A 16,275-nucleotide genomic window follows, 5' to 3' on the forward strand; every position below is an offset into this window, starting at 1 on the left:
AACTCTGTTAACATATCCGAGGGAGCAGATTTTAATAGCCTATGAATCAATGTCATTCCTGCAGATTTTGTTGTTTTTAAATGTCAGATATCTTGGTAAACAAAGACTGTTGTACCTTAATAAATATTTGACCGTGTTCTGAACAGAGTGCTCCACTTAAAGGTCATCAGTACATGTTTTTCAAGTCGTCAGTTGATCTGTGCTGTTCAAAAACAGGTGCAGTTCAGGATTCTGTGTCTAATTTAAAAACATTTGGCTGTAATGTGTGGAATGTGAACTCATTGTACACTTCCCTGCTACTACATGCAGACAGATCACAGCCATTTGAATCTACAACTGTTTTATTTTCTGTATCTGTAAATAAAGTTCCTGTTACTTTGTTTCTATATCCACCTTGCCTGGTTTAGTTTAGTGAAGTATTCTATGCACAGCCTTTAAAGCATCTTAATAGCAGTTATTATGAAAAGTAGTGTAACATGCAAATTCTGTCAATGTTTCTGCTCCTACATAAATACATATGGTGTTAGTGTATTTTCCTGGCAAAACCAAGTATAATAAAGTATAAAACCACTGAATCGAAGATGGAAAAAGTGGACTTTGTACAGCTTGCATGATCAAAAACTGCAAAACTTTCTCCCTCCATGAAGTCACTCTTAGGGCAGCTTTTTTGTGTTATTATTTTAGGTATCCAAAGTGGACTTTGAGGCTGTTCAAGGTGAAGTGCTTAAAGTGAGCAACAGGAGCTGTGAGAATATCTTTCTGGTGGGAAACAGTATACTATGCACTGTTCCCATGGAGCTCCAAGCTGGCACCAATGAACTTGAAGTGGAGGTAAGAGGCTCTTGTCTCAGATTCACTTCTTTTCAGTATTCACGTAAAAGAATCAATGGCCCATTGTGAATGAAGTGTTTAAAGCTAAAATGAATTTCTTTCCGTACTATGTGTCTTTTTCTTCTTTTTTTTTGGTGGTGGGAGGGGTTTCGTTATTGTTCTGGTTTTGTTTTGTTGTTTAAAAGCAACAGAAATGCCATTTTCACATTCATTAAAGAAACTGACCAAATGTGTTATGGTTAGTGATGATAATATACACAATGCAAGAAGATAGAAAGGGTTAAATATCATGCAAAAACAAAAATGTTACAAAATGCATAAATTCATACAAACAGAGATTATGCCAGCGCACAAGTTTCAAGTTACAAATGTTCCATACATTTTTTAAGTACTTTGTTTTTGAATGTGTTTTTGTGTGTGTTTCTTTTACTTTAGCCTAATGCTTTTTGTGGTGTGCACATCCTTCTTTTTATTTTGTGTATTGAGTAGTGGGCACACCTACATTTGTATTCTCAAGGACATATGAGTTTAATTAGTGATTACCACATCTTGAAGTAAATGATGATAGCATTAATCCACTGCTTTAAATTTGGTTGGCTTTTCCAAGTTATTCCCAAATGGAATCAATTGAAGTAGAGATTTATCAACATTATTTAAACCAATAAACACATAAACTCAAAAATAACATGCACAAAAATAATTTCACACTTAGACCTAGACCGAATTAAATTTTGCATGCCGTGATAGTTAAGCGATCACTTTCCCAGGAACAAATCAAAAGAAAAAAAGACCTGTGAAATATCCCGGGATCAAATCCAACTACTTTTGTGTTGAAAATCAGCAGTTTCACTGGTTCCCTTTAGCTGGGTGGGGATCTAAGAATCCTCAGCGATAACTCAGTTCCATACGGTCGAAAAAGGAATAAAACTGTAACAAAGTCCATTCAGGTCGATGCAAAAACATTCATTATTATTATCCACATATTTACATATTACAGTGCATTTCAAACCATAATACATTTTTCAAATTCAAATTTACACAATATGTACACAAATGTATACAATATATGAGGTCTAACATCCTGGATTGTAAAAGCTAAGTGCAGACAAGATGTTAGGTCACAGTCAAGGGCCAAGGGAAAGGGAGCAAAGGGGAAATCAAAATAACAATAAGAGTACTAGTAACGCAAGGCAAGTAGTATGATATCACATTATGAATTAATAATAATAATAATACAATTAATAATAAAGTATGTAACATTAATATAATGTTGTTGCTGAAAATATATTTTATTGAATTGCAAATACTAAATACATGAAAATAAAATGAAAACATTTGTAAAATAGCATTATGCAAAACAAATACATTATCAGCCCATGGAGACATGGTCAACACAATAAAAGTGTAAATGTATCATGGCGTTTACTCTTTGTGTCTGAGGTAAAAGGCAATTAATTTATCCCAGGTTCCTGTCCGAATTGGCGCAACCTAAAACAAATGTCTTAATGATTTGAAAGGGGCAGAGAAATGTGTCACAAAAGTGGGGAGCAAAGTGGGAAGGTAAAATGAATGATGTTTGGGCCAATCCACAGCTGGAATGTTTACCTTTTTTAAGGTGGTGGAAACCAACAAAAAAAACAAGAGACAACCAGAAAGGCAGAAAGTTTGTTATACGATACTTTTGCATTTGCCAACATCTCCTACAGTTCTATTGTTAGTTCAAATTAGTAGTATGTACAACATCTCATCAAAACCTGCTTAAACATAAAGTAAAACCACAGAGTTGCAACAGAGGAATTGGAATCTTGGAGTCTTGGAGTCCTGACCTACAGTGTTCGAGTGTGATTCAACAGTAGCTTTGTGTAGCTCTGTGGTTATTCGCTTCTAATACATCTTTGTGTTTTTCTTTGAGTTATCCCATGAGGATATTACATGTTTAATCAAAAGTAAATATGATAAATGGTGATAAAAACTTGTCTAAATTATTCCTTTCAGAGTTTGATAAGTCATGCATTGCGAAACAAAACAAACTAACAAAGATAATTAAATCAATACTAAAATGAGAAAATAAGACAATCAGTTGCAGGGAGCTGGACACACATTCAAGATGGACTACCAATGGTGTTATTCATGTATTAATCTTTCTGGTTATACAATTAGAAACATGTGTAATAAGGTTGACAGACACAGGCCAAATTCATATTAAGAACTTTGTGTTTTAGCGCATGCTTTCTGAAGTACCGTAGCATATAGGCTATGTATCATAGAAAATAATACAGCGGTAATAATCCTGTATGTGAGGTCATGCTATCAAATGATCTCGTGAAGTGCGCTCTCATTGTAAGAAGGAGACAGAAGACTGGATACTTATTATCAGCAAAGACATTACTCCTAATTTCCCAGGATGGCTGTTTTTTTGGGAGGGGTTTTGGGTTGTGTTTGAAAAAGGGCGTATTGATTGGGTAATATCTGGCAAATGTGCTGATTTTTCGAAAACTCAATTGTCAATGTGTCAATTTTCCAAACAGTTGAGTTTTTATTAATTTACTTTGACATTATAACTGCTGAGTTAAAGGCACAAATTATTCAAATGAGTATTAATTTGATTATATTTTACATATTAGTTTTGGAAGTGCTACATAAGTTTCCATATCCAAAATATTTACACAACATTTCACAGTAGATGCCTTTTAGTGTGTGTGTGTGTGTGTGTGTGTATATATATATATATATATGTATGTATGTGTGTGTATATATATATATATATATATATATATATATATATATATATATATATACACACTAGGGGTGGGAAAACATGCACTTTTAGATATTATTTTGTACTAATTTCTGTTTTCAAAGGGAGTATTTATTTGTATTACTTAATCTATATGGTATGTGGGGAATTAAATAAATAAAGGTGGAATGCAGAGAGTGAGAATTGCAAACGTGTTGATCTCTTTCTGCCCATCGCTGGTTTTCTCTCTGGTTTCCAACTCTAAAATATTCAAAATTTCAGCTGTTGGTTTTTTCTACTGGTGTTCTTTAATTTTTTTTGTTACCGTCTCCCTTTCCTACCCACTTCAAGCTATGTGATGCTTCACCCCCTTTACGTTTTCTTTGTGTGTCTCAACTTTCGAAATATGCTTTTTAATTTTTTTTAATTGTGCAAGTATCATCGTGTTTAATATGATGACCTTCATATTTTCCTTTTTTCTATGTGTATATTTGTTGGCTGTCACTTGTTAAACTTTACTATACTTTAAATAGACTCTTCTTGAGCTAGTGTTTACTTGTACTCTAAGCAGTCCAAACCTGTCATGTGAAATTATGCGGCAGAACAGTTTAATTCTTAATGGCTTTTCCCAGAGAACTGATGTTAAATGCCCTCACCTTAAATGTAAAACAATTATCTAGCAAAAAGGTCAGTTATGTAATGGGTAATATTCAATGAACTGGATAGAAATTTGAACGAAACAGACCTCCTGACATTAGCTCTTTTGGTAATCTGTTCAGATTTTAGGGTGCCCCATGTGCCTGCATTGCAATGCATAATAACAAATGTAATTTAAAATCTAAACAACATAATAAGGTTTTCTTTAATATGAAATAAAGCAATAACTTTGATCAAATTTCCCCCTTTGGTGTGCATTCCAGTTCATGGGGAATATAATTCTGGCATCAGTGTCACACCAGTGATTGAACTGACAGTATATTCAATTTACTGTGAACAATTTTTCTGATTTTATTTGCACATGACCTCTTGCATCCAGAGACAAGTCTGTGTATCAGATCATGACTTAGTGATATGGAATTATGCACTAAATCCAGCTTTTAGTCCTACTGAAAGTTGTATGTTAAACATGTTCTTGTTATTTGTGTGTGTGTGTGTTTGTCTGTATTCCTTTCTAATTAGTGGAAGCAAGCAACGTCGGTCGTTGTCCTTGGGAAAGTAATGCTTGCCAAAGAGCAGGACTACACTAGCCTCATTGCAAGTGTAATGTCCGTAAGCATCCTGCTTCTTGTCATCTTGTCTCTCTTTGTGTGGATGAGGAAGAAGAAACACATTGAAGGTATGTTGCATTATAATGCTAATCTTAATCACGTGTGGAAGTTTTTTTTTATGTGTTTTTCAAGTCATATTTTTTTTATGATTTAAAAAATATATATTTTTAAGAAGTGTGATTACAAGAAATATATTGTTTTCATTTTACAACATAGGAAAGTATTGACAAGGCCTGTGGCAAGCCAAAGCTGTACATATTAGATACAGATACAAATATGTAGATATGGATGTGTATAGATCGATTTAGATAGATATTATATACAGCTCTGGAAAAAAATGTAGACCACTTAACATTGATATCTCAACTTGGAGTGGTCTCTAAATTTGTTCCAGAGCTGTATACAATATTGTATCAATTACTGTTTTGTTTTGCATTGCTATTGGTTTAGTATTGTAAATTAGTTGTCATTGTGCCCACAATAGATTACATACCATGCATATGTACATGTGAGATGAAGCTTTTACACAGTTCTGTATGTGTCTGTGTATAACTGAAGAGCCAGTCTTGCATTCACTCAAAATAATGATTTGAATCGTTGTCTCTGGAAAGAATAAGCACACCGAGTCTGATTCAATTCAAATTTAGTTATTTGGCCATTGCAAAACGATGTTACTTATGGGGAACTTTTAAAGCCGTATTTATTATGATTGACTTTGGTTCTGCAGTCTTAATGAAAGAAGATTGTTTTGGGACCTGACCGCAGTAGAAGGTTTGTCGTCTTGTCTCAGTTTTCGAGGCTTCGGTTCAGAAATTATCACTGACATCCCTTGTACTCGTTCATGGCTGGAGCAGTCTTTTTTTTTTTTTTTAATTATCCATAAAACGTCTGCTTCCTTTTTGTTTTATAATTATAGATTTAGATGAGGGTATGGTTTGGTATGATGGACGAGCACATATTCCACACTTGGACATGCTGGCAAATGCAAGGAGTGTGAGCCCAACCAATGAAATGGTTTCCCATGAATCAGTGGATTATAGAACTACCTTGCTCGAGGGTACGTTTTTTTTTTTTCTCATGACAGTAAAACCATTTTGGTGTTAGACCATCAAATTGATCACCTTCAACATTTTTCTTCATTCTGTGCTCTCTCATATATGCATTTCAAATCCATCACTAATGCCCATTTTCCATATCCTCCTGCATTTTCAAGCCAGGGATGGGAGGGGGGGTTGGGTGAAAGCTCAGGTCTTTACCAGGACAGCCATTCAGTAACTTCCAGTTGTGCAAAGATGCACATCCACTTAATTTGATTTAATTGTGCCAATGTATTCTGTCATCTTTGTGGTGGTGTTTTTTTTAAAGGGATTTTTGTGTCCTGACTCTGTTTGGTGGTTTGTGTTCCAGACCAGAGTCAGACCCTCTCGCAGACCGAATCCTGCCGCCTGCCTCCATACCCTCACACAGACCTGTCTCCCATTTTGTCCAGTGGAGACACGGATTTGGCCACGCCCCTGCTTCCTTCCTCAGTTCACATCGACATCAACAGCCTCAACCCGGAGCTGCTGAAAGAAGTCCAGCATGTGGTCATAGCCAGAGATGACCTCCTCTTGCACCTTAACGAAGTCATAGGAAGAGGCAAGTGCAGCGACTGATCTCAAGCACAAACCAGATCAAGGGCCGGTCTTCCCTGTCAAGTCTTTGGCGTCTTTCACCCGAAAAAAATTATGAACCCCTTAATATTCCTTTTTCGTATTAAGTTTTGTGTGCGTCATCAAATTCTGCTGTTAATTAATTCTTAATTTCTATAAAGTCCATCACTACAGATGTGTCCTGGAAGTTGCTCACCTTCAAAAAAGTAGATCAGTCATTTACCCCCTCTATAATCTTTATACATTGAGAGGTGGGAGGTGGTAATTTAGCTTTATTTTCTGAGCCGTACAAACATTTAAAGTAGGATTGAAACTCCAACAAGCCAACATTACAAAAAATACAGATGACTCATTATTTATCACTGACAGATGTTTGATGCAGTGCACCAGAATGCAAAATAATAATACATGCAAACATCTGTCATGTTTTAACTTTGTCAGTTGCTAAAGGAAATGTAGACACCTGAAAGAAACTAGGTATATTTTTATCATCCTTTTTATCCAATGCATTTGTGTAACAGAGAGTATTTATCTGGCAAATAAGTGGTTGATATTTTTATATTTAACATTTTCAAGAGCTTTCTGGTATATTGTGAATTGTCAGCTCATTCCTTTCTAAAGTTGTGGGCAGAAAGTACTGGCATTATCGTTGCCATTGGATGTAAATGCCAGTGTACACATCCACATCAGTGTGCTGAAAAGCATTCTTCCTTTTCACTAAAGTGTTAAATAATTAATGACATAGACATGTAAAGGCTTGGTGTCAGAAATCCAAACATTTCTTCTGTGTGAGATGTTTTGTACACGTCTTAAATTTCGACTCCATTGACTAGGGTCTGAGTACTCCAAAGAGGTAATCCTATCCCACAGCCATCTGGAAGAATGTATTTTTCACTTATTTTCTCGTTTTGTGCATGGTTCTAAAGACTGTGTGTGTGATTCTTTAAAACAGAGTCACTTTTTCAGTAGTGTCATTTTGTAATGCCCTGTATTAGGGGTATTCAATTCATTAAGTAATGATACTTAATTTGTCATATCTGTATTGGGGTTTTCCCTGTCTAAGATGTTTGCTTTGGTCTAAACAATGTGTGAGGGGACAAATTGTTTTGTACAATGTCCTACCAAATAAATACAATTATTGTAGTAATAATAATTATAATCTCATATCAAGCACCGTCCACAGGGTATGGCATGGCATTGCAAAATGGAGTGATAGCTTTCCTTCTTGAAGATCCCTTTTACCCTGTACAAATCTCCCACTTTACCACCACCACAGCACCCCCAGACCATCACATTGCTGTCCCCTGCAGATGGCATCAAGCGCTCCTCCAGCATCTTTACATTTGGTCTGCGTCTCACGAATTTTCTTCTTTGTGATCCCAACACCTCAAACTTAGATTCGTCTGTCCACAACACTTTTTTCCAATCTTCCTCTGTCCAGTGTCTGTGTTCATTTGCCCATCTTAATCTTTTGGTTTTATTGGCCAGTCTGAGATATGGCTTTTTCTTTGGAACTCTGCCTAGAAGGCCAGCATCCCAGAGTCGCCTCTGCACTGTTGACGTTGAGACTGGTGTTTTGTGGGGACTATTTAATGAAGCTGCCAGTTGAGGACCTGTGAGGCGTCTGTTTCTCAAACTAGACACTCTAATGTATTTGTCATCTTGCTCAGTTGTGCACTGGGGCCTCCCACTCCTCTTTCTATTCTGGTTAAAGCCAGTTTTCACTGTTCTGTGAAGGGAGTAGTACACAGCGTTGTATGAGATGCTGATGCTCCAGATACTCAACTAGTCTAAAGAAGGCCAGTTTTATTGCTTCTTTAATCAGCACAACAGTTTTCAGCTGTGCTAACATAATTGCAAAAGGGTTTTCTAATGATCAATTAGCCTTTTAAAATGATAAACTTGGATTAGCAAACACAACGTGCCATTGGAACACAGGACTGATGGTTGCTGATAACGGGCCTTTGTATGCCTATATAGATATTCCATTACAATATCAGCTGTTTCCAGCTACAATAGTCATTTACAACATTAACAATGTCTACACTGTATTTCTGATCAATTTGATGTTATTTTAATGTACTAAAAATTTGCTTTTGCTTTTCTTTCGAAAATAAGGAAATTTCTAAGTGACCCCAAACTTTTGAACTGTAGTGTGTGTGTGTGTATATATGTGTATATGTGTGTGTATATATATATATATATATATATATATATATATATATATATATATATATATATATATATAATGAACAGAAGAAAAATCTACATCAAATCAATATTAGGTGTGACCACCCTTTGCCTTCAAAACAGCATCACTTTTTCTAGGTACACTTGCACACAGTGTTTGAAGGAACTTGGCAGGTAGGTTGGCCCAAATATCTTGGAGAACTAACCACAGGTCTTCTGTGGATTTAGGCAGCCTCAGTTGCTTCTCTCTCTTCATGTAATCCCAGACAGACTCGATGATGTTGAGATCAGGGCTCTGTGGGGGCCATACCATCACTTCCAGGACTCCTTGTTATTCTTTATGCTGAAGATGGTTCTTAATGACTGTCGCTGTATGTTTGGGGTCGTTGTCATGCTGCAGAATAAATTTGGGGCTAATTAGATGCCTCCCTGATGGTATTGCATGATGGATAAGTATCTGCCTGTACTTCTCAGCATTGAGGAGACCATTCATTCTGACCAAATCCCCAACTCCATTTGTAGAAATGCAGCCCCAAACTTACAAGGAACCTCCACCATGCTTCACTGTTGCCTGCAGACACTCATTCGTGTACCGCTCTCCAGCCCTTCGGCAAACAAACTGCCTTCTGCTACAGCCAAATATTTACGATTTTGACTCATCAGTCCAGAGCACCTGCTGCCATTTTTCTGCATCCCAGGTCCTGTGTTTTCATGCATAGTTGAGTCGCTTGGCCTTGTCGCCATGTCGGAGGTATGGGTTTTTGGCCGCAAGTCTTCCATGAAGGCCACTTCTGACCAGACTTCTCCGGACAGTAGATGGGTGTACCAGGGTCCCACTGTTTTCTGCCAATCGGACATCTTCCGATTGCCAAGGGCAGTAAGCGTGATGCGTCTTTCATCTGCTGCAGTAAGTTTCCTTGGCCGACCACTGCGTCTACGGTCCTCAACGTTGCCCGTTTCTTTGTGCTTTTTCAAAAGGGCTTGGACAGCACATCTGGAAACCCCTTGAAATGTCTGCCTGGGAGAGACCTTGCTGATGCAGTGTAGTTATGTTGCTTGTTGTTGTGCTCAGTCTTGCAATGGTGTATGACATTTGACAGTAAACTGTCTTCAACAACCTCACCTTGTTAGCTGAGTTTGGCTGTTCCTCACCCAGTTTTATTCCTCCTACACAGCTGTTTCTGTGTCAGTTAATGATTGTGTTTCAGCCTACATATTGAATTGATGATCATTAGCACCTGTTTGGTATAATTGTTTAATCTTACACCTGACTATATGCCTGCAAAATCTGGCAAGTGTACCTAGAAGAATTGATGCAAAGGGTGGTCACACCAAATATGGATTTGATTTAGATTTTTCTTCTGTTCACTCAATTTGCATGTAGTTAATTGATAAATATAATCTATTAACATGTCTGTTTTTGAAAGCATTCTTACTTTACAGCATTTTTTCACACCTGCCTAAAACTTTTACACAGTGCTGTATGTGTATATGCACATACATTTACTGTTTCCGTTTCAGTGTGTTTAGTATTTTATGCCAGATTTCTTCATCATTCTGCATTGAACAGTCAAATTCTAGCCAACTCATATTTACATATGTGGGAGGCTTTTCCTACTGAAAAATGTTGACTGGTTCTCTTTTATGAAACAGGGCATTTTGGCTGTGTTTTCCATGGAACACTTCTGGATAAAGACGGACTGAAACTTCACTGTGCAGTAAAATCTCTTAACAGTAAGTAACAGATTGAGAAATGTGATGTTTATAGCAGTGCTGAATTTGATTAGTCTATACAAAATCTCCATGTCTAATGTATTTAAAATGTCTGTAATTTGGAGTAGGGGTATGCGAGAAAATGAGCTCTGTGACAAATGGCCTATTTTCTTTGGATATTACGCCGTGATTTATTGTAATTTTTAAATATGTCACTTCTAGATGTAAGTTTTATACAGTAATTTTTCTTCATAAACCAAATAGCTTTTGTCTGTGGGCAAAACACTTTACTGCTTTGGGTTTCTCCATTCTCTGTGATAATGCTGCAGCCAAATTGTTTAAAAGGCACATTTTCTCTTTTGTAACGTTCTGTGTGGATTTGATACTAGATCTAGGTCAAGTGAAGTAAAAACCATCAAATTGTATGTATTTTACTTTAAGAATTCTGCCAAATGTATGTTTACAGAAGAGAATAAACTTTTAAGAAGTTGCAGTGTATCTCAATTTGTATGCAGTATGTTACAATTGGTTGGTTGTAATAGCTACAATGGAAGGTGAAAGAGAAGTCCATTTTGTGATGCAGAATTACATTGTTCTCTGTGGGATTATAACACATTTAGGTAATGTGCCTTGACATCAGGAGCACATCATTGGCCAGTTTTAATAATGTAAATGCCTTTAATGTGGATGATTCATAGATTCAGTATTATTTGGGAAGAAAATAAAACATTTTTAATAACCCACAGAAGGATTTGGTTCTTCTATGGTATGCAAGAAAGGATTTATTTTAGTTTCTTTGTTTATCTTGATTAGGGATAACAGACCTCGAGGAAGTCTCTCAGTTTCTCAAAGAAGGAATCATCATGAAAGACTTCAGCCACCCTAACGTCCTCTCACTGATGGGTATTTGCCTTCCAAGTGAAGGGTCTCCACTGGTTGTACTGCCCTACATGAAACATGGGGACCTTAGGAACTTCATTCGAGATGAGCACCATGTAAGTACAATCAAGTGTAAATCCACAATACCCAGCCTGTAGCTGTACCAGTATCATATTTTTGAAAATGGAAATTTAACTGTTATGTTTATTCTTCATCTTCTCTTTCTTCTCATTTATGTTTCTCTTTTCATTATTATAAATCATTGTCATAATAAATTCCTCTGTATTTGTTAATACTTTCAAATATTTTTCAGAATCCAACAGTCAAGGATCTTATGGGCTTTGGGTTACAAGTAGCCAAAGGTATGGAATATCTTGCCAGCAAGAAGTTTGTGCACAGAGACCTAGCTGCAAGAAATTGCATGTAAGTATGACATTTAAAACAGCCCAATGGTATGTGGTTAGAAAATTATCTTCAGCTGCTACACATATAAATTAATCAATCAAGGCTGATTCTTGGAAAAATATTAGTCTTGCTTTGCTTTTGTAATGATGAACAATGCATGTCTACTTTCTAACAGTCTTAAAGGTAGATTTACTTTTCAGTTTCAAATTAACAAAACAGAAAAGTCTCTCCTTCCCCCTCTCCCTCTCCCTCACGATGTATGCAGTTTATATTTGTTTTCATTCTCTGAAAAAGGATCAAAGACTGTAAACAGTGCCAGTGCTTACAGCTGTTCACCTTCTTGTTACTGATTCATCTCTTTTACTATGTGCAGCTATATTTCCTTTGTGTTATATATCTACTTCACTCAGCCTGTATCCGCTAAGAACGACCAAAAAACAAATGTCACACCGACACTGCTTATCACTTGTCTGTGTTTTTTCACTCAGGCTGGATGAAAACTACATTGTCAAAGTGGCCGACTTTGGTCTTGCGCGAGATGTCTATGATAAGGAGTATTACAGCGTGCACAACAAAACTGGGGTGAAGTTGCCTGTGAAATGGATGGCTGTGGAAAGCCTACAGACTCACAAGTTCACTACCAAGTCTGATGTGGTAATGCACTAGAGTTCCTGCACTTTCACATTACAATTAATGTTCTGGTATATAATTGAAAATGTTATTTGGTTGAACTTTGGTTGATGGCTTTTACGCAAAGCTCTTGTAGTCCCATTAGTTGGATTTAAATTCTACTTTTAAAAAGCACAATAAAATCAGGTCTCATATTATTATATGATGAATTATTGTTTTATCGTTTATTGGGTATGAAGGACATAACTCATTGTAAAGTACTTGGGCAGGATTGGCTGGGTATTTAATTGAAACGTGTTTCACTTTCTTTATTATTAAGTCTTGGATATTGATATTGCCATTTTAAGTTGAAGATGAAAATGCATGTATTGATCCGTAAGAATAGAGTCCTATCTGTCGCTAAAGCCTCTAGCCTCAGAGCTAATTCATTTATACAGTTGTTCTAAACAGATCACAAAACACACAGCAGAAACAAGTAATTTATTGTGGATAAATAAATAAATACAGCTCCCTCCACATAAACATATATGCATATACATATAATGCCCAAAATTCACAGTACCCCAAATGGGTCTGTCCTTTCTTACATTAATTGTAGATTTGTTGTCTAGTGTCATAGCCCAAAATGATCTTGTTGTAACTATTATACTATACTATTATATTATACTATTAGACAACTTTGTGCAGTACTGTGAGGTTTTATGCCCTACAATTGAAAGAACCTATTCTGCTGGTTTGCGTATTTCTGCAGTACAGATCACTGAAATGTTAAGAACAACATGTAATAGCATTTGTAAAAAACTGAGTCTCTATATTTCTGTGGATTAAGTCATTGCTTGCTTTAAGAAGGCTAAACCTGTTAAGAGGTACATGCAGTGTTGGACTAAACAGCATTCCTTTTTACACATCAGACAAGGCACAGTCCTATCATGTCTGTACATAACTTAATTTATGTCAGGGTAATTCCCTTTGCCCTTTTTCACATACTGAATTCCAAAATACCTTTTGCATAACTGTACTCTTTTATATAGTTAAAACCGATCCTTATACAAGTTCTTATTTTTCATGTTTTCTTTCTTTTCAATGTAGTGGTCCTTCGGCGTGCTTCTGTGGGAGCTCATGACAAGGGGAGCCCCTCCTTACTCCGATGTGAACTCCTTTGACATCACTGTATTTCTACTGCAGGGTAGGAGGCTCCTGCAGCCTGAGTTCTGCCCTGACTCACTGTAAGTATAATTTCAACCTGGCTGACGCATATGCAGGGGTGGGGGGCTGGGGCAAATTCCACGCACCCTTCCTGCTTGGCATTTATTGAGCAAAAGCTGACCTTGGAGTTAGGCAATTGAAAGGGTGCGTTGTATTTGGCAATCAGGGGAGCATTGAAATCTTCTCAAATGTAACACACGGAAATTATATGAAAGCACAGGAAAGCATACGTTATCACTCGTATGTGACGGCATCTAGAAAATAATCTGCTGATCAATTTACATGGCAGAAATCACTGCAGCTCTACTGCATTGACTTTGACGAAGTGTAATAAGAGGGTATTTTAGACAGTTTATTTTTTTCTCTCTCCTTCAAACCAGTTTACATAATTATCGTGCTGAGCCCCAGAGATGCAATAGTTGGGTGGAAAAAGCGATATGGATTTGTTTGTAGCCATTTAAATGCTTGCCTCCAATTTAGTAAGCCATGCAAACACACTTGTCATTTATTATGGGTTGTAATTTGAGCGCAATAAAAACAAATGTGCTGTCATTCACGTGGTTATTCTCTTCTCCGCTCTACCATCTGATCTTCCCATATTATGTTTTTGCTTGTTTTATTTGTCTCGCATACAGGTACAACCTGATGATCGAGTGCTGGCACCCTAAACCAGAGCGCCGGCCCACATTCTCCGAACTGGTGTCCAGGATTTTGTCTATTTTTTCCAGTTTTAGTGGAGAGCACTACATCCTGCTGAACACCACCTACGTCAACATCGACCGGCTCACCCCCTACCCGTCTCTCATCTCCTCCCAGTGCAACCTGGACCGAGAATGCTGCACGTGAGGCAGGAAGGCCTTGGTACGTGCGATAAAGATGTGTGTGAAATACCAAGAGCTGACTCCTGTTTTGACTGTCCTGTGCACACTGGAATAACGATGGGCATGTGAGGTTGTGCCAATGGGAGGCGACAGTAACTAAAAACTGCTATTGGTGTTTGTTAAAGAGGACCTATTTCTTCCTTGAACTTTGGAGAATTTCATTCGACCTCAAGAGAACTTACTCCACGGAGGCCGCATTGAGATCATGATCACTGCCACCTTGTCCGAGCGGTTCGCTGTAGTTGTCGATCGTGTTGCCACCCTCCAGACTCTAATTGTAGCTGTGCGGATTGAAGCTGTAAGGAGCAACATGGGCTCATCCTCAGTGAGGCACAACTAACAGTGTTCATCACTGAATGTATTTGGTGAGACAGACTTCACTATTGTGTTCTTCATGAGCTCGTATTAGCCTGAATACATCTAAAAAGTGATGTTGCAGCATGTACCTGTAGACTAACTGATTCCTGTTTTCTGTTTTCTGTCGCAGAGTTGAAGTTAATGATGCACTGGTAGAGGTAGTGTACATTTCTGGAATAGTTCACTGCATTTCAAAAGATATATGCAGACGTACACTGGATATTTTATATGTACTATTAACAGTCACTAGGTTTCTATGTGCGATTTATAATAGTGCCGTCTTGTAAATACTCACTAGTGATTTTCAAGGAAATTGCTGGTGTTCTTGTGAAAAATATATTTTATTTTCCCTTCATCTTTTGGGCTTGCTGCTGTTTTGTTTAGCTCGATATTGTGTCAAAGTTTGTAATGTTTGTTTACATTCTGCAAGAAGTATATTTTTTATAATAAATACAAAGTCTATATTAAGAAAAAAGTTAAATCAATCCACAGGCATACTGTGCGCATTTTACATGCAGTGGTACATATTACTACTGTATTTGAATTACGCAATGCAAAGATATATAATTGCATTGAAAGGTTTATGAGTTTGTATTTGGTGTGTACTGTTTGAAGATATATATACAAATGTGTACATACATGCATACATACATACAACATTTTGCTTGCATTATGTTTTTGCAACTGATCTATGGATAATGGTACATTGGTGTATTATTATTATTATTATTATGATGTTCTCAGTATGACTTTGTGTAATAAAATATATATTACATTAACAGTGTACGTTTGTTTTAAGATCTGACTAAGAATAATAAGAACATGCGTGTCAAGGAATGGACTATAGCCATGACACTTCAAAGTTTTTGTGTTGACCAGTGATCGTCTTTCCAACAATCAACCATGGCCTCACTGAATATGATATAGGTTACTGTTTGAACCAAAAATAATTAATACTTCCTATAAAGTGTTAAAAGTACCTTTAATGTCCTGTGAAGACACTGACCAGTGGAATTACACTTATTTAATCATTGGCTTTCTTTGAATCACTGTCCCCTTGATGGATGCTATTGATACCTTTCACAGACTCATGGATAATGTAATATCATGCAATATCATAAGTCTCTGAAACCCACTTAGTAAACAACACCAATATATTGCTTGTCCTAGCATTAAATCCCTATACCTAGTGCTTTATTACCTATTCTTTTGGTCCAGATAGGTGTGTCCTGGTATTGGAGTTGAAAGCCGTGGGTTGGTTGCCAGTTGTCGGCAAAATAAAGGATATTTCTAAAAAGCTGAAACACAGAAATAAATCCAGGCTCGGGTAACCGTAAGCGGGTCGTTAGACCGTCCAGGGTCGGTGAATGTGGGGTCTCAAACATAGTGGAGGGGGTATCCGGTGTACCAATTCAAACACTGATTGCTCTTTCAGCACTCCTTACACCCTCCTGCACCTCCACTCAGGTAGTGTGCAATGGAGATGGGGAATCGCTTCCTTTTTTGGGGGCTCTGCTGCTGTGTGG

General features: G+C 37.1%; 1 protein-coding gene across 3 annotated transcripts in view; it reads left to right on the plus strand.

Annotated features, from left to right (window-relative positions):
* Positions 1-15,528, plus strand: part of met (MET proto-oncogene, receptor tyrosine kinase) — a 44,854-nt gene extending 29,326 nt beyond the window's left edge. For 2 of the 3 annotated variants that reach the window (XM_066705145.1, XM_066705144.1), the window contains exons 12-21: positions 685-831; positions 4,748-4,904; positions 5,753-5,893; positions 6,244-6,474; positions 10,332-10,412; positions 11,205-11,386; positions 11,584-11,693; positions 12,164-12,329; positions 13,395-13,531; positions 14,147-15,528. In XM_066705145.1, the coding sequence (XP_066561242.1) occupies positions 685-831; positions 4,748-4,904; positions 5,753-5,893; positions 6,244-6,474; positions 10,332-10,412; positions 11,205-11,386; positions 11,584-11,693; positions 12,164-12,329; positions 13,395-13,531; positions 14,147-14,357 (1,563 nt within the window). In that variant the 3' untranslated portion in view covers positions 14,358-15,528. The remainder of the gene's footprint in view (positions 1-684; positions 832-4,747; positions 4,905-5,752; positions 5,894-6,243; positions 6,475-10,331; positions 10,413-11,204; positions 11,387-11,583; positions 11,694-12,163; positions 12,330-13,394; positions 13,532-14,146) is intronic. The other variant, XM_066705147.1, reaches the window with a different exon arrangement.
* The last annotated feature ends 747 nt before the right edge of the window (positions 15,529-16,275 follow it).

This window comes from Amia ocellicauda, chromosome 5, assembly GCF_036373705.1.
Source record: "Amia ocellicauda isolate fAmiCal2 chromosome 5, fAmiCal2.hap1, whole genome shotgun sequence".
Classification (NCBI taxonomy): Eukaryota; Metazoa; Chordata; class Actinopteri; order Amiiformes; family Amiidae; genus Amia; species Amia ocellicauda.